At 44.3% G+C, this 18753-nt stretch overlaps 1 protein-coding gene across 1 annotated transcript; it reads right to left on the minus strand.

The window, feature by feature from the left end:
• Nucleotides 1–12295: 12295 nt before the first annotated feature.
• On the minus strand, nt 12296–13403 carry LOC141146799 (gamma-crystallin-3-like). Its single transcript, XM_073633407.1, has 3 exons — nt 13300–13403; nt 12780–13022; nt 12296–12634 (listed from the first exon to the last, which is right to left on the minus strand). The coding sequence occupies exons 1-3, from the start codon at nt 13306–13308 to the stop codon at nt 12359–12361; spliced, it is 528 nt and encodes a 175-aa protein (XP_073489508.1). The 5' UTR covers nt 13309–13403; the 3' UTR covers nt 12296–12358.
• Between the last annotated feature and the right edge of the window lie 5350 nt (nt 13404–18753).

Raw genomic sequence — 18753 nt, forward strand, 5'->3', positions numbered from 1 at the left:
AACCTCCCCAAAAAGTTCCAGAATCTGGTGATCATTCCACCAGATTTACTACAACATTTATTTTCCAATACAAAAAAAATTAAAGAATTATTGCTCACTGGAACATACTGCCACAGGAACTCCATCTCAAAACCATCCTTCCCAAACACCCCAGAGTTACTTAGCACACAATCTAAAAAATAAGATTACTCCCAGCAAACTTAAACCCACCAATACCTCAACTAACCTTCCGGTTCTGATACCCCTTATGGGCATGTATCAGTGCCAGAAAAGCGCTGTGTAAAACCTGTAAATTTATTCAACATGGCCAGAAATCCTTTTGCACAAAGAGTAAAACTGTTGGACAGTTTTTAGATATGTTCATCTGATTTTGTGGTGTATGGACTCACGTGTCCCTGTGGACTCATCTATGTTGGCCGCACCATCTTTCCTTTACGACAGTAGTTTGGCCAACATAGAAGACTTATAGAAGGGGAAAAGATCTACACAGTATCCCACGACATTTTGCTGAATTCCATCAGTAGTCTACTGTCTGACTACAAGTGTGGGTCATAGAACAGGTGACAGATGCACTCCGTAGGAGTCAGAAGTGCACTGCTAAGATAGTGGACCCTGACTGCTGCGGATAGTACCCAGGGAAGTTCAGGAAGCAGGTCTACTGGATCACTAACACAGATCCCAGTGGGAGCTAGAGCATAGATTCCCCAGGGCGTGGAGTCTAAGAGCCAGCAGGTATTCACCAGAGCCTCTAGTGGTGAGGATGGACTGCGCTGCAATCTGGCTCCAGGTCATGGCCCCTAGGGTCTCACAGCTCAGGCTCACGGTAGACTACAGGAGAAGGAAGCAGCAGGCTGGAACAACAAGGATAGTAAAGGGATAAAGCAGAGGTCAGGGCGACTAGTAGACAGGAACAACAGAGTACACGCCAAAGGTTCAGGGTCACAGGCAAACAGGGATAGTCGAGGACGCGCCAAAAGGTCAGGGTCATGAGAAGACAGGAATAGTCGAGAACACGCCAAGGTCGGTAACAGAGACAAACGAAGAGCACACGGCAAGCAGGAAACAGGAAGTCAAGCACACAATGAATACACAATGGTTGATCAGCACCGCTGGCTTGCAGTGCATAGGTTAATATAGAGTTCCATGATAGGTCCTGGGATGGAGCCATGCTTAGAGGAGAGGTTATAAAAACAGCCATGTGAGAGTGGCTGGCCTCTTAGTCTGAACACATGAGGAGAGGTAAGCTGACAGAGAAAGATTACTGCATAACCATGACAGTACGCTCCCTCTTACGAAGCCTCCCCCTCCCCCGCCTGGACCCAGGCTTAAAGGGAAACGCCAGATGAAACCTCCTCAACAGATGAGGCACAAAGATCTCAGATGCAGTGATCCAAGACCTCTCCTCAGGACCAAACCCTTTCCAATGTACGAGGTACTGAAGAATGCATCTACGGCGCCGGGAATCCAGAACTTGACTAACCTCGTACTTTAGATTATCCTCATAGACCAAAACCAAGGTAGGGAGAGGACGAGAGGACTTATTGAGGACTAAAGGGTTCTTCGGAATCGGTAAGGTGCATGAGAAGACCATCAGGAGTCTGAGCAGAGTCCCCCAGACCCTTAAAGATGAGCTGGACATCCAGCACAGGATCATCAGACTGGGTAGAGGTCAGTGGATCCCTAAAACCAGATTTGTTAGAAGGTGATGTGTCTCAGGAGTCAAGCTGGATAGCTGAAACTCAAGCAGATTGCAGAGAGTCCTGAAAAAAAAGGTTGAAAACCCCACTTGGCCAAATGGGGCAGTCTATCCAAAGTATGGATTGAGCCTCTTAGACAGGTTTAAATGGACATAGTAGTAGTAGGGTTAGACCAGATTACAGAAGGTCCTGAATAAGAAAAAGCAGGGAGCTCACTGGGCATGGGCTGGACTGGCATAACTGGTGCAGAGGCTGACTGAATAGTATCGCCAGGTGTACCGACTATCTCAATCGCATCACAGGGCGTAGCGACTGTGGAACTTGCGGACAAGTTAGCCTGTCTGTGCGTCCAAGGGAGTTTAGGGACAGGCAAAGGTAAATGGTTATGCAAACTGGAGTGAATGATCGGCTCAGGTTCATAGGTGGGCTCCTCATCCAGAGTGCCACATGATCTAGAGAGTGCATCAGACCGACTATTGCAAGACATATCCCAGAAATCTCTATATACAGCGGAAAGAGCAGAAGATACTGGGATGGTGGCAACAGGAAGTTTCTCTTTTGGGGTAACCTTGAGTAGGCAGGAAGAGGAACAGGAAGAACCCCAAGCCAGGATCTGTCCAGCAGTCCAGTCAACGTGTGGAAAATGGAGCCGTAACCAAGGAAGACCTAATATGATAGGAGATGAAGCCTTAGGTAAGACAAGGAAGAATATCCACTCCTGGTGGAGTGTCCCTACCGACATCTTAACAGGGAGGGTCTGGAAGCGGATAGGGCCACCTTGGAGAACAGTGCCATCAATCGCCAAGACCACCAATGGCGTTGTAAGGGGCAAAAGGGCAAGTCTCATGGAAGCTGCAGTTTCCCAATCCATGAAATTGCCAGTGGCTCCGGAATCCAGATGTGCTGAGACCAAACGAGAGGAAGCGCCGACATGAAGGAATAAAGAAAGGAGAAGACGGGAAGGTGAAGGTGATATTTCAAGGTCTAGTACTCCACCTTCCAGATGTATTAGCCCCGAGCTTTTTTCCGGACGAAGAGATCAAGTGTCACGAAAATGACCTTTGACCCCACAATAGAGGCACAGGCCCAGAGTTCTGCGCCTAACGCGTTCTTTGTTCTTTGGGAGATAACTTGGTCCGGCCCAGCTGCATAGGTTTCTCAGCAGGCAGGGGTGCTCTTCGAAGAGACAGGGAGCTCAGGCTGCCTAAAGAACGGGGAGTGCTGGCGTCTTTTTTCCAGGGCCCTCTTCTGAAAGCGAATATCGATCTGGTTACACAAGGTGATGACACCTTCCAGATCAGCAGGGAGGGGTCTTCCTGCTAATGCATCCTTCACTCTATCAGAGAGGCCATGTAAAAAGGTTGCAACTAGGGCCTCATTATTCCAGCTCAATTCAGCTGTGAGGATACAGAACTGAAGAGCATACTGTCCCACAGAAGCGGACTCTTGACGGAGACGTAAAAGAGCGCTGGCCGCTGAGGAGACACGACCCGGTTCCTCGAAGATATTCCGAAAAAGTTTAAAAAAATCAGACAGGCTAGAAACCACTGGATCATTCAGTTCCTACAGAGGAGCAGCCCAGGCTAACGCCTCGCCGGAAAGGAGGGATATAATATAGGCTACCTTCGCCCGATTGTACAGGATGTCCATGGCTGATCAAACTGTCAGGTCACCTGAGACCAGGTGACAGATGTACTCCATAGGAGTCGGAAGTGCACCGCTAAGATAGTGGACCCTAGGACCCTAGGAATGACTGCTGCGGATAGTACCCAGGGAGGTTCAGGAAGCAGGTCTACCGGATCACTAACCAGAGCCTCCAATGATGAGGATGGACTGCGCTGCAGTCTGGCTCCAGGCTGCGGCCCCTAGGGTCTCGCAGCTCACACTCACAGTAGACTACAGAAGAAGGAAGCAGCAGGCTGGAACAACAAGGATAGTAAAGGGATAAGGCAGAAGTCAGGGTGACTAGCAGACAGGAACAACAGAGTACACGCCAAGGGTTCAGGGTCACGGGCAAACAGGGATAGTCGGGGACACGCCAAAAGGTCAGGGTCATGAGCAGACAGGAATAGTCGAGAACACACCAAGGTCTGTAATAGAGACAAACGAAGAGCAGACGGCAAGCAGGAAACAGGAAGCCAAATACACAATGAATACACAATGGTTGATCAGCACCGCTGGCTTGCAGTGCACAGGTTAATATAGGGTTCTCTGACAGGGCCTGGGGTGGAGCCATGCTTAGAGGAGAGGTTATAAAAACAGCCAGGTGAGAGTAGCTGGCCTCTTAGTCTGAACACATGAGGAGAGGTAAGCTGACAGAGAAAGATTACTGCATAACCATGAAAATATATATATATATATATATATATATATATATATATATATATATATATATATATATATATATATGTAGTATTTGGTTTAGATGTTAAAGAAGTTATATTCTATACTTAATGCTTTCACACATTGGTCTTGCCACTCCTCAGGAATGTCAAATGTTTAGAGACTGGATAACCCCCATCCTTACGTGAGAGGTGGGAGGGAAGCTACTAAAGCCTGTGGTTTTCTGTAGAACATGAAAGCTCAGAGAAACTTTAAACCAGCCCTTTTAAAGATAAAGTGGCGGACAGATTTTAAGTGTAAAAGCTAGTAACAGAAGACAGAAAGGCAGATTTTGTTGCAGACACACACCACGAGACATTGAAGAAAGCTGTCACATCTACATACACACACATCTGATTCAATCTTCATCTTAAGAATATAATATAATATCGATGTTATTTTTACATTCTACTTTTAGATATTGTTCTTGTAATATTTTGCTATTTTTATTATTAAATACATTTTTTTGCACAAGATCTGAATGGACTTTCTTGGAATTTTCCTCATCAATATGAATGATTGAAATATCAATATTAATACCATATTAACAGTTTTTACAACATTCGGGCAGCATGGGAGGCAATTTTCAGGTGCTTTACAAGCACTATTTTTAACGCTAGAATGCCTGAAAACTGCCACAGTGTGAAAGGGGTCTGATTCCTCTTCTGCTCTCCAAGGCAGCTGATCAAACTGAGATCTGTGTGGAGGCCACATTCTATCTTCCTTCCCCCTAGCCTGCAAGGCTGCATGATTGGATAAGGGTCTGGTGTAGATTTTTGGGGGTACTTCATACTTTTTTATTTTTGTGTGGAGCTCCCTCTTAAAATCCATCCTAGACTCCAAGAAACTCGCATCTTCTTTTGTGGTGTTTGTGGTGGAGCCCCCCATAAAATTCATACCAGACTTGAATGGCCTGGTATCATTTATGGGGGAAGACCCATTAACAACTTTTGCACACATGTAAAAAAATCTTCATTTTTGGCCATAACATCACTTAACCACCCCCCCCCCCATATTTTCTGAAAGCAAAGCCCTTGTAGAAAGAAAAAGATAGGATTTGTGATTTTTTTTATGTTGCATGATAGGGATAACTGTGAGCTCTGGTGCTAGAACTATTGCTGATCACACCTTACATGTGTAGTGCAATCACAGTTTACATACACGTGCACACCCTGGGTAGCATTTGCATTAGTTGCTGTATGCAGGACAAACAGGAAACACTTAATTTTTTTCATTTTAATAAATGTTATTATAATTTTATTTTTTAATCTTTTTCTTTAATTTGACTTTATTGCTATCACAAGAGGTTAACAACCCCCCAAGTGATAGCATTTGGCAGGTGACAGGCACTCTTTATGGAGACATTGGGGGGTCTAGACCCCAATGTCTCCCCTGCCCTTCAAAACATCTAACTGAGCAGAGATCTGTTCAATTACATACTTCCCTGGCTGTATCAGCCAATGAAAGATGGCTCTAAAACCGGAACTGACAAAATCATTGTCACTACCGGTTTCATTCATGCAGAGGAGATTGAATGTTTTTCATTCTCCTTCTGGTCACCATCTTAAACCTTAGACCTCTGATGTGGTCCCAGGCTCCAGGTAAGAGAGGGAAAGCCAGGAAACCACGTGGGGGAGAAGGGAGGGCCTGGCGAACAGACACGGCTAAAGAGCTGCCAGATCAATTTTTACTTTACATTTATCCTAGAATAGGGTCTTATATATGTTAAAGAGGGACTCCTCATAAAAAAATGGCTGTAGGGGTTTCACCATAATTCATACCAGGCGGTTCATGTCTGGTCTGTTATGAATTTTAAGGTGGACCCATAAAAAAACAAAACAAATTGGACAGTACTCCCCCCAAATTCTTTACCCTACCCTTCTGGTTTATTACGGATTTTAGGGGGGAGCCCTAATGCAAAAATCAAGAAAAAAATGTGTGCAGTTCCCTCAAAATTCCATACTAAACCCTTATCCGAGCATGCACCCTGGCAGACTAGGAAAGGAGGGATAAATGTGCAACCCCCTTCTGAGCCATACCAGGCCATATGACCTCAACATTGGGGGGAACCTGTGAATCTGGAAGCCCCCTTTAACAATAAGGGCACCCAGAAACCTTACTTTAACTGTCTCAGACGTTTCCTGGGCAATGGAAGATTTGGAGTTTCTAGCCAATCAGGAATGAGAGCTGGAGATCGCCTACAGACGGCTGCTAGATTCTGCTCAGCAGCAGGTCTGGACTCCCTTTGCCTGGGACTATCCAGAAGTACCAGCCAAAAAGTGCTGAAATCCTGGCTGAAGAGTCTGCAAAGTGGCAGAGTAATAGTGTGCTTTGCTCATCTCTGCCCACAGCTATGGACGCGGCGATCTTATGGTGGATGCAGCAAGTGTGGACTGACCTTGACGATCCTGTTTCTGCATGGGACGATCTTGGATGGAGGAATGCATCTGTCCAGCAGCCAGATAAGGGTATGGGAGATGGAGCAGCTGGCTCATCTTCCCATTTGCAGTTCAAGGGCTCAGGAGAAGAGAAAGCCGTCCTCATTCCCCAGCCACAAATCACAGAAAGTATTGATTTAATCGATGTTTCATTATAGGATGTAAAATTTACTGAAATTCAGCACCAGTAACATCTTCTTCATTCTACGGACAGGAGATGGTGAACCTCTATCCCCAGACACCAGTTCCAGAGACTGGGGATTTAATAGACTTTTCTGCTGAGGAAGAACAACCTGGTGAGCCTCCAGCAGAAGGGCTGGCATCAGGGCCAAACATCACTGAGCTCTGCCCAGCACCAACAGCGGCTTCGGCCTTCCTAAGAGAAGAGGCAGCCGGCCTTTCTCCCACAACACTGACAGGGACATGGGATTTCCTGCCAGCAGCATCTGCGGAGTTACAAGAACTTCTCCAGCTGAAGCGCTGACAACTGGACAGAGGGTCCAAGACCTCAGCCCCACACCTGCAGCAGTTTCAGGGGCCCATGGTGAGAAGGTGATGGTCACTCCCCAACAGTTAGCCGGAATGGATGATGTGGGGTCCTCAGCTGAAGCGCCAACAGGGGAGACTGCTACTGACCTTTGCACACAACAATTAACTCCGCCAGAGCTTTAGGGAGAGAATGCAACCTCACAACTGCAACTTGAGCTGATGTCAGTGGATGGGACTGCGGTCTCCATTGACGGCCACCCAGCAGAAGGGCTGGCAACAGGGCAGAGTGCTGCTGGCCTCTGCCCTCAACTAACAGGATGGATTTCCTGTGAAAGTGGATGGGACTTTTGTCTCCACTTGTATACCCTAGGGATTCTGGGCAGTCGGCCCAGATCCCCAACAGCATGACAGAGTGAGCCCAGCCACCCTGTCTTCTCTCCAGTGGCTGAAGGGACTCCAGGGGGAAGGACCAGTCTGCACTTCCCCCCCAGCAGCGGGTACGTTTTATGAGAGAGGCAGAGGTTGGCTGGGTGAGCAATGCTATGTTTGGGACAATGTGTTGGGGTACTGTGTGGGGGACTGGAACTATGGACTAACTTCGAAGTCAACCTGTTTGGGGTCTCCTTCTGTGGTAGTCTTCTGCCGAAAGGGGAGATGTATGACGGGAGTCATTTTGGGTGGGGGGCTTGTGGAACCCAGCTTACCTTGGCGAGCACTGGAAATTCTTTGTCCAGCTCCCCCGGCCCCTCCTGTGTGTAACCCTGTGACTATTATCTGTATCCCATTGTTCTATTGTGTCTGTCTGCATTGGGAGAAAAGTATTATGGGATGTATATGTGATGTGGATTTGCTGTGAGGAGGGAGGGGGGAATTCCTCCACAAGCTCTCCCTGCTGATAGGACAGCCTACTGATGAGGAGTTTGAATCCACTTGTGTGTCTGTTACTGAATGTAGTCTACCCCGTACTGTGTCATTATGTAAAGGAGGGGGATGTCCCCTGAGATTATATCTATGTACCTTTGTTCAAATAAATAGTTCATGTTCAGCAGACAAAAACGAGCACTGCCTAGTTCTTGGTTGCAAGCGGTTGGAATATCTGATATCTATATTCAGACCGGAGGTAGCGATATATGATGGAAGCACTCAAGTGTAGTGTGGGACGATTCCATTTCATGTATTTTCCATGCCAATGATCAGTTTTTCATTCCCTTTTGTTTGAAAAAAGCTTGCCTATTGACCCTCAGAATGGCCAGAATTAACTAACAAGATTTGCTCCTCGTGCACTTACCCCTAAGTTCAGGTTCTTCAGGTTTCACACAGATTTTGCCAAACCCCTTGAGAACCAAACCTGGCCAGTTTCACTCATCACTAATTCTTCTTACAACTCATATAGAACTTGCTCCCCCTCATCCAAAATATGTGGTTGTCCTTCTCTTGGACTCATTTATTTCTTCTGTATTTATATAATTTACATGGTCATCATGCTTTATATCTGATATTTATATGTCATTTTTCTTTAAAGGCCCCTTAGTCTTAACTAGTTTAATGTGGTATGTTCACGGATTGAACTGATTGAACGCATTTGAATTGTCTGCTATCAGACCACAATAGACCTGAGATTGGACCTGCACTATTTTTTCTGGTGCAGTGTACCACAACACATGGTACTGAGCATAGGTTTGTGCAGCCTATTGTATTAGGGTGTGCACCTCAAAGCTCCAACATATATGCCTTTGTGACATATTAACTGGCCTCTTCCCCACTCGTCATCCTAAAACAATGGGGGGAGCAGGTGAGCACACAGGGGGACCTGAGCAGCAGAAAGAAAAGGAACTGGGACAAGAGGGGTGTCATACATTTGTACCAATCCCCTGTATTTTCCGCCCGTGGCAGCTGAATATCAGCGAGAGGAAGAGGAGGAGAAGCCTACTTTCAGCTGCTGCAGAAGAAAATACAGATCGGTCCCTTATGTTCCACTCCAGCCACCCGTCCAGGTTATGGGGGTCAGCAAGTAAGGATCGCGGCTTACCTGTCACCTGCCCACAATTGATGAGTTGCCAACTCCAGGATTAAGGTGTGCCCAGGCACACCTGGCACACCCCTTGCGCACACCTATAGTACTGAGTTACATTGCATTGTGGCTCACTACAAAGTGGGTGCGCTGGTTTAGTGCACTGGGTGCCATTCAAAATGAATGTTGTAACTTATCACGTATTACTACAACGCATATATCTAATACATTTCTCTAAATTAGCTCATGTTATAAAATAAAAAAGTTGGTTATTTATTCCTGTAAACATGGAATTTTCAGGATGACATTTAATTAAAAATAGTTTGTGTCATGGTTTATGATTTATGTGACATAATTTCAGGATCACAGTTGATGAGAACAGAGTAGATGATGCAGCTTTTTGTAGCTGTCACTGTTATGCTGCGTACAGACGATCGTAATTTCCGACAACCAAACCGTGGATCTATTTCCGATGGATGTTGGCTAAAACTTGTCTTGCATGCACACGATCGCACAAATGTTGTTGGAAATTCCGAACGTCAAGAACGCAGTGACGTACAACACGTACGACGGGACTAGAAAAGGAAGTTCAATAGCCAGTGCGGCTCTTCTGCTTGATTCCAGTCGGAATTTCCAACAACAAGCTCACATCGAACATTTGTTATCGGAAATTCCGATCGTGTGTATGCGGCATTAGAGTTTCTGGTATTACCATAATAATTTTCGCTTATTATACAAAGGCTGTCAGAGTAATAAGCAGGCTAACATATTAACCACTTGCTGACCAGCCGCCGTCATTATACGGCGGCAGGTTGACTTGTTCCTAGCTGTACGTTGATCCCTTTAACAGCTATTGCAGGCACACATGTGCCCGCTGCACGGCGGGGAGCTGATGCGTATGGACGGTGGCCACCCGGGATCACTCCACAAAGAGCCGGAATGGGGATCTGTCAATGTAAACAAACAGATCCCCATTCTGTCAGGAAAGTAGAGAGAGAACTGCTGTTCCTAGTGATTAGGAACAGTGATCTCTCTGTACTCCCAGTCAGTCCCCTCCCCCCACAGTTAGAAACACCTCCTAGGGAACACATTTAACCCCTTGATCGCCCCCTAGTGTTAACCATTTCCCTGCCAGTGTAATTTATACAGTAATCAGTGCATTTTTATAGCACTTATCACTGTATAAATGTCACTGGTCCCAAAAAAGTGTCAAAAGTGTCCGATCTGTCCGCTACAATGTTGCAGTCCCAATAAAAATCGTTGATCACTGCCATTACTAGTAAAAAAAAATAATAAAAATGCCATAAATCTTTCCCCTATTTTGCAGACTCTATAACTTTTGCACAAACCAATCACTATATGCTTTTTGCAATTTTTTTTTTTTTTTTTTACCAAACATATGTAGAAGAATACATATTGGCCTAAACTGATGAAGAAATTTGTTTTTGGATATTTATTATAGCAAAAAGTAAAAAAAAAAATTGTTTTTATTTTTCAAAATTGTCGGTCTTTTTTTTGTTTATAGCGCAAAAAATAAAAACTGCAGAGGTGATAAAATACCACCAAAAGTAAGCTCTATTTGTGGGAAAAAAATTTTGCCAATTTTGTTTGGGTACAGCGTCGCACGACCGCACAATTGTCAGTTAAAAGATGCAGTGTCATATCGCAAAAAATGGCCTGGTCATTAAGGGGGAAAATCTTCTGGGGCTGAAGTGGTTAACTATTGCTGTAAGAACAATTTGTGATAAAAAAAATACAATGTTGAACTTTTCAGTTCTTGACCAAAACACAACATAAAACAGTAGGAAGAAGAAAATGCACCCCACAAAAATATACTATTATTCGAGATACAAAGATAAAATAGCTAAACAAATGACTAGAAAATTACATTGATGGTGCAGTTGTAACATTGATGCAAGTCACCCTGATGTTGTTTACATCTGGATATTGATTTAGAAATGTATAGATGTATTATAGCCTACCTATGAGTTCCCTATCAAAGTGGGGATATTTGTTTTAACATTGTTTTTATGTTTGTAGGTTGAATAAAATAATGCTTTTGAGGGAGCACATTTTGCTTTTCTTTGTGTTTTACGCTGTGTTTTGGCCAAGAACAATAGCCCAATAGTGTAGTTATTTTAAATATAAATTGTTATTTATATGATTAGGGATCTATTTATCTATCTTACTTTTTAGAAATAATGGTCCTTTGACAAAAGTTGTTCAAATAAGACAAGGTAATTATCTGCATATGGATCTATATATGTATCTACTCCCCACAGGCATTTTACAGCAATCCAGAAAAACGGAATGACTGAACCAGGAAATCTTTTCTTTATTTGTCCCACAGTATGATTTATTTAATGAGGATGGTGCTACATTTGCTCTAGAAACTCAGAGAATCTCCCTACACTAAACTTGCCAGGAGATTTCCCGGAACAGAAATGTAAATGTACTTTAGACCTTTTGAAACACACATAAACCAGTAGGTAGTGAACAAATCACTTATGGTGGTTGTAAATGAGGTTCACTCATGCAACATATTGAGAGTGACTTCAGGAACTTAATATGTACAGTCTGGAGGAAATAAGGGAAAGGGGAGACATGATTGAAACCTTTAAATAAATCAAGGGTGTGAATAAGGTTCAGGAGGGCAGTTTTTTCAATATGAAACCAAAATCAAGAACACGAGGACATGACCTCATTATAACTGGAGGGAAGTTCAAAACTAATCTTAGGAAGTATTATTTTACTGAAAGAGTAGTTGATGCTTGTAATAAACAACCAGCAGAGGTAGTGAGACAGTCAGCAGTAAATGGCTTTAAACGTGCTTGGGATAAACATAGATCTATAGTCTGACAACAAAGGTAATGAAAAAAAACAAAACGAAACTATAACCCCCTCCAAAAAAAAAAAAAAAACAAGCCAAAAAAAAATGGGTAGACTCAATGAACTACTCTGTCTTTTTCTGACATCACTTTTCTATGTTTCTATGTTTATATTGCCACAGGAATTTGCTCACTTTAAACTAGGACATCATCTTCTGTACACCCAGACTAGTAAATTATTCTAAACAGCCATTAACAACCACAAACATAATGGAGATGTGAATTAAAGGTGTTTTTTAGATCAACAGACTAACTTGTTAAGAAAGGGGGTTACAAAGGTGGCTAATTACTATAACATACAAATGAAACTGGCTGCACTAAGAACATAGACCAGATCGCTATTGTGCTTTTTCATGTTCTTATAATAACAAAACTCTACAAACACAGAGAGAAGTTTACATTACAGTAAAGTTTTATTAAAGTTTAGGTGGTGATACATTTGTATTTTTATGTTTAAAACTGATGCTGGACACGTCTAAAAGAACCAATTTTAGAGCTAGAAGCTCCCCAGTCAGTGTATCTTCTATACTCTCCAGGTCTCAGGTAATACTGACGTCCTTTGTAGTTGGGCTCCTCATAGAACATCCAGTATCCATCATGAACATGGCAGGAGTGGATATCATTATAGCGGAACTGCTCGTAAACATGAGGACAATCTTCAGTAAACTCCATCATCTGTCCCTTAAAGTCTTCTTTTTCATAGACATTTAACCTGAAGGGTCCACGGTGCTGTATTAATTAAAATGTATTATGTCAATTGCTGTTGCTTTAGAAATATGGCACAGTTGGGGAGCAAATTAAACAAGCTATTGAAAGTTTTAATTCACATTTCAAAATATTACTGAGCATATTTTAAAAATAAAGTAAAATATACCTGTGGGGTCAGGCGGCAGGATCTGATAGAGTCATTGTATCCCAACCATTGCTGGAAATCAGGATATTCTCCCTTCCTCAAAAAGTACTGGTGTCCTCTATAGTTGGGATGTTCATACAGGATCCAGTTCCCATTCTCCACTCGGATGGAGTTACAGTGATTGAAGTATGAAGACAAGTCAGAGGAATCAGAGCTGCACTCATAGGAGCGACCCTGGAAGTTTCTGTCCTCGTAGAAGACGATCTATAGACAGATGGTGACATGTATTTAAAACCGGTTTCAAAACTCATGAATGTTATATACCTTATACAGTATTATTCTTTGCTTATAGCTTGCATATAACATGCTTATTATTAGTTTCAGAACTCTGACTACTTTGGTGGCAGCTTCAAAATATTTCAAATGCACTACAATATGTCATCTAGCTATTTGCAGAAAATCCTTGGAAAAAGATAATTTTAATTCTTTACAGTACAAATGCCAGCCTGTATTCTGCCATAAAAATTGAAAAGTAACATACCTTAACCATTTTGACTGGAGATGTGACCCAGGAGCTGTGAGCTGTGAACTGTGAGCTGTTTCAGGGTTGGAATGACGACTCTTTTATATACCTCTTTCTGCCGATGTTGCAGAAAGTCAATGATGCTGACTGTTTTCTGTTAGCTATAGGATGTATAGGTCTTTTGTCTTTTTTGTGCACACAACTCACTTTCATTGACCTATTGTATACACAACTGCTCCAGAGGTCATAGGTGAAAACATTCTTTTTAAACTAACATCATTTAAAAAAATAAAATAAAGCATTGCTTATATTTTATGTTGTGGTAGATACAGTATTATGTTAGAACAAATTACAATTAATTTGAAAGGCACTGTTTTTGCACGGGGGGCTTCCAAACTATTCATGAAAAAAAGATCCATACATATTTATATGTGCATAGCACATAATATTTCAATACATATAGGAATGTGAGTTCTGATTTAGTAGATTGGCTGCTATTAGAGAATGAAGAATTTGTTCTTAATTCCTAATATTTTACAAAAAGAAAGATCATAAAGTTGCTTCTGTGGCCTATATCCACCTTGTGATTTGTCAAATGAAAAATAGTAGGGGGAAAATGCTGGTTGTTGAGCAGGAGGGCACTAGAGAGGAAATTTGGGCCAGTCTGGATGACTAGTCTAGTTTGCACATCCAATTATTTTGGAGCCATCAGTGATTAATGGAGCATAGATACAGTCATGTGAACAGTAGGCACAGCCAATGGAAATTGTGTACATATTTGAACAGGCAAGCACTAGTTTGGTTCTAACAACACTGTACAGTATATCACAAAAGTGAGTACACCCCTCACATTTTTGTAAATATTTTATTATATTTTTTCATGTGCCAACACTGAAGAAATGACACTTTGCTACAATGTAAAGTAGTGAGTGTACAGCTTGTATAACAGTGTCAATTTGCTGGCACCTCAAAATAACTCAACATACAGCCATTAATGTCTAAACCACTGGCAAAAAAAGTGAGTACACCCCTAAGTGAAAAAGTCCAAATTGGGCCCAATTAACCATTTTCTCTCCCTGGTGTGACTTGCTACTGATACAAGGTCTCAGTGTGAATGGGGAGCGGGTATGTTAAATTTGGTGTTATCACTCTCACTCTCTCATACTGATCACTGGAAGTTCAACATGGCACCTCATGCCAAAGAACTCTCTGAGGATCTGAAAAAAAGAATTGTTGATCTACTTAAGTGTAGCAACCTGGTCTTGAACAGGGATGCAGTCAGATATAGTTTGCTAGGTGGTAACTAACCTTGCCAATTGTTAGGGGAACTTCTGATTCTTTACCTAACTCTGAGTTTTATGCACCTCTCCCCTCTACCACTGGGTGGCATTGTCACCTATGGCATTGGAATGACAATGTGCAAATGAACTTGGAGTGGATAGGTTGCTCTAGCCAATTGGCCGGGGTTTTCTTTGGCCCCATAGCCTGCTGGGAGAGCCTATTTATTTGGGAGGAGTCAGGTAATCGGGGTTCGGTGCCACCTGGGGGGCTATCTGGGTGGACATGTGTTGAAAGCTCCCGGCTGCTAGGCCAGAAGCCTGAGGCCTATCCGGGAGTTCCCTGGTTGCTAGGCAGCCTGAGACCTACCCAGGATAAGAAGGAGCCTAACCAAGCCTAACCAAGTTGCATGGGTTCTACCAGCCGGAGAACCCCTCTTTGTCAGCGGTGAAGGGACAGTTGCTAATGGAGGACAACCATTCCTGTTGCCACCAAGGTCAGAGGTAAAGGGGAAACTGTCGCCATCAAGGGAAAATGCACCTGTTATCAGAGGCCAGAGTTCTGAGTTTGAGAAGAATTTGGATAGTCTCAGTGGAAGTCAAGCCAGGGACCCAGTTGGATAGTGGGGGTGACGCTTGCAAGAGAGTTCAGTCGTTGGGCTGAAGAGCCGAGTAAGGAACCCAGCAGGTCAGCGTGGGTGGCCCTTGGTAGCTACAGTGGGAGGCTGTGAGATGGAGGTGTCAGAGAGGTTATCTGGTTGGGCGTCGGTGCCTGCCGGGGCGCGTTGGTGCGCGCGTTCCTGTGCGTGCTGGAGCGCGTGCTTCTGGGGGCACTGGCGTGTCTAATCTGGCTGGCCGCGCTGTGCCTGGTGGTGTTGGTGTGCGCGCCGGTGTCCGGGGGTGCGGTCAGGCGTGTGCGGGTGCGCAGGCGTCTGTGCATATCGGCACGAGCGCGGTGTTTGGCGCCAATCAGCCTATTTAGGTCTGCTGCTATCTCTGATCTGTGCTGCCTGATCAACAGCTCTGTGCCTAGTTCCTGTTTCCTGTTCCTAGTTCCTGTGTTCCTGAGTTCCTGAGTTCCTGATCTGTTGACGACCCGGCTTGCCTTTGGATTCTTCTGACCTCTGCCTGCATCTGACCCCAGCTTGTTTTGACCTCGCTTCTGCCTGCTCCTCCTGTACCTCTGCTGCCCGCCTGTTGCCAAACCCAGCCTGTGCATTGACCTGTCTTTAGCTCCTGCTCAGCATCAGTTGCTTGTGCCTCTGACTATCACCTGCTGTCTGAAGACTGCTAGCTTCCGAAATACGGACTCCTGCACAGGCTCATATACCACTCCGCACTCGTGTGCTTCCTGTCTGCTCTACCAGGGGCCGCAAGTCGGATACCTAAGGGAGCCTACCCTCTGCCCAAGTGGACTCTCCGGTCTGGTAAGTGAGAGACCTGACAGGAGGCCAGGTCCTACACAACAGGGATACCAAGTTTGGTATGTGTACAGATCTGTGTTGAAGTCAACCAACAAGTTCAGTTGCTAAAGGAAACAGCTTGTTCAGGCGCAGTTCAACTTTAAGGCGTCCAGAACTGTACAATCAATATACTGTTCTATTTTTGTGAGTCTCTGAGTCTGCCAAGTGCTTTTGCACCTGCTCAAAGGGTGTCCCGGCCCTAACCCTCTCTCCCCAGTTCTTTAAGATAAAATAAATCTCCTTTGTTCTGCATCATCAAAGTGTCTGGCACCCAACTTAATCTACACTACTCTGCACCCACTAGGTCTAGTGACCCACACTGTGAGAATGGATGTCAGCTCTCCTTGACCCTAAAGTTCACCATCATCTCTTCAGAGGTCGGGTCCATGGCTACATAAAGATGGCCTAGGCTATACGAATATTGCCAAGACCCTGAAACTAAGCTGCAGCACAGTGGCCAAGACCATACAGTGATCTAACAGGACAGGTTCCACTCAGAACAGGCCTCGCCATGGTCAACCAAAGAAGTTGTGTGCACATGCTCAACATCATATCCAGAGATTGTCTTTGGGAAATAGACGTATGATTGCTGCCAGCATTGCTGCAGAGATTGAAGGGGTGGGGGGTCAGCCTGTCAGTGCTCAGACCATACGCCGCAACACTGCATCAAATTGGTCTGCTTGGCTGTTGTCCCAGAAGGAAGCCTCTTCTAAAAATGATGCACAAGAAAGCCCGCAAACTGTTTGCTGAAGACAAGCAGACTAAGGACATGGGTTACTGGAACCATGTCCTGTGGTCTGATGAGACCTAGATAAACGTATTTGGTTCAGATGGTGTCAAGTGTGTGTGGCAGCAATCAGGTGAGGATTGCAAAGACAAGTGTGTCTTGCCTACAGTCAAGCATGGTGGTGGGAGTGTCATGGTCTGGGGCTGCATGAGTGCTGCCGGCACTGGGGAGCTACAGTTCATTGAGGGAACATGAATGCCAACTTGTACTGTGACATACTGAAGCAGAGCATGATCCCCTCTCTTTGGAGACTGGGCCGCAGGGCAGTATTCCAACATGATAACGACCCCAAACACACCTCCAAGACAACCACTGCCTTGATAAAGAAGCTGAGGGTAAAGGTGATGAACTGGTCAAGCATGTCTCCATGCCTAAACCCTATTGAGCATCTGTGGGGCATCCTCAAACAGAAGGTGGAGGAGCGCAAGGTCTCTAACATTCACCAGCTCCATGATGTCATCATGGAGGAGTGGAAGAGGACTCCAGTGGCAACCTGTGAAGCTCTGGTGAACTCCATGCCCAAGAGGGTTAAGGTAGTACTGTAAAATAATGGTGGCCACACAAAATATTGACACTTTGGGCCCAATTTTTCACTTAGGGGTGTCCTCACTTTTGTTGCCAGCGGTTTAGACATGGCTGTGTGTTGAGTTATTTTGAGGGAACAGCAAATTGACACTGTTATACAAGCTGTACACTCAGTACACTTCAGTGTTGTCACATGAAAAGATATAATAAAATATTTACGAAAATGTGAGGGGTGTACTCACTTTTGTGAGATACTGTATATACTGAGTGCCCCAATCGTTAAAGCAGGTGGCACATGAGGTAATTATACAAACCCTTGTAATCAATGCAATCTAGTAAATGTGCAGCACTAGATAAAATGATACAGTCATATAGCAAAAATATAGGCAGTGATCAGATTAATCCTAAGATGCAAATATAAATTATATTGTCAAAAGTATTGGGGTGGGGGACGTGGCTTGCGCACGATCGTGATGGCCGCATAAGCTGATAGCTCTGTCAGCCAACCAGGGAACATCCAGCACATCCAGCGGGACCCTGCGCCCATGGAGACCGAACACAGCTCCACACTATCACCGGAGCCTGATCCAGCGATGTCATGCAAAAGGAAGAAAACCCTAAAAAGCTTAGAGTCTTCTTTCTGCAGCCAGAACCAGGCAAAGGGAAACCTCAAGATGGCACCGGCGGAGCAGCCTCATGGGCTTCATCATCCTATACTGATCTCCCAGATGAAGATCAGGGAGAATGGGATACTACACCACAACCTGCATCTATCCTGGGATCACCTCCTGGCAGCCCAATCCTGAATAGCCCAGCCAAAGCGAGGATGCGGATGGATCCTTATCTCCAGACCTCAGGCACAGTGAGTACAACAGAGCACCCCGATCAAATAGGCCTCAACCTACAATCATCTATTGCAGCCTTCCCTACCTCAGGACAACCAATCCTTAATACAACAATGAAAGACATGCTTCTTTCCTTACAATCATCCCTCATGGAAAACTTCTCCTCACTTATACACAAATTTACATCTGAAATGCAATGTGTGGGAGAGAGGGTGTAGTATATTGAGAATAGAATGGATGAATGCACCACTACAGTAAATGATTTAATCGATGCATACAAAGATCAAAGTGATGACAACGATTGGATAAAAGCAAAGCTTGAAGATTTTGAAGATCGCTCGCGACGCAATAATGTCAAAATACGCAGGGTGCCTGAATCCATCCCTCCATCAGACCTGCATAAATATGCCAGTGATATGATTTCCAATTTACTCTCTGAGGTGCCACCAATTGAACGCACTATTGGTCGTATTCACTGCATTCCCAAGCCCAAATACCTGGATACATCAATCCCCAGGGATATTCTAATGAAGATTAATTTCTTCCCAATTAAACAGCAACTCCTTGCTAAAGCG

Source organism: Aquarana catesbeiana, linkage group LG06 (assembly GCF_042186555.1).
Source record: "Aquarana catesbeiana isolate 2022-GZ linkage group LG06, ASM4218655v1, whole genome shotgun sequence".
NCBI classification, from domain to species: Eukaryota; Metazoa; Chordata; class Amphibia; order Anura; family Ranidae; genus Aquarana; species Aquarana catesbeiana.

Excerpts from the sequence above, each read along its gene's own strand:
- LOC141146799 (XM_073633407.1), bottom strand. Across the intron at positions 12,635-12,779 it reads CCTGCCGCCTGACCCCACAG|CACCGTGGACCCTTCAGGTT; the intron begins GTATATTTTACT and ends TAATTAATACAG.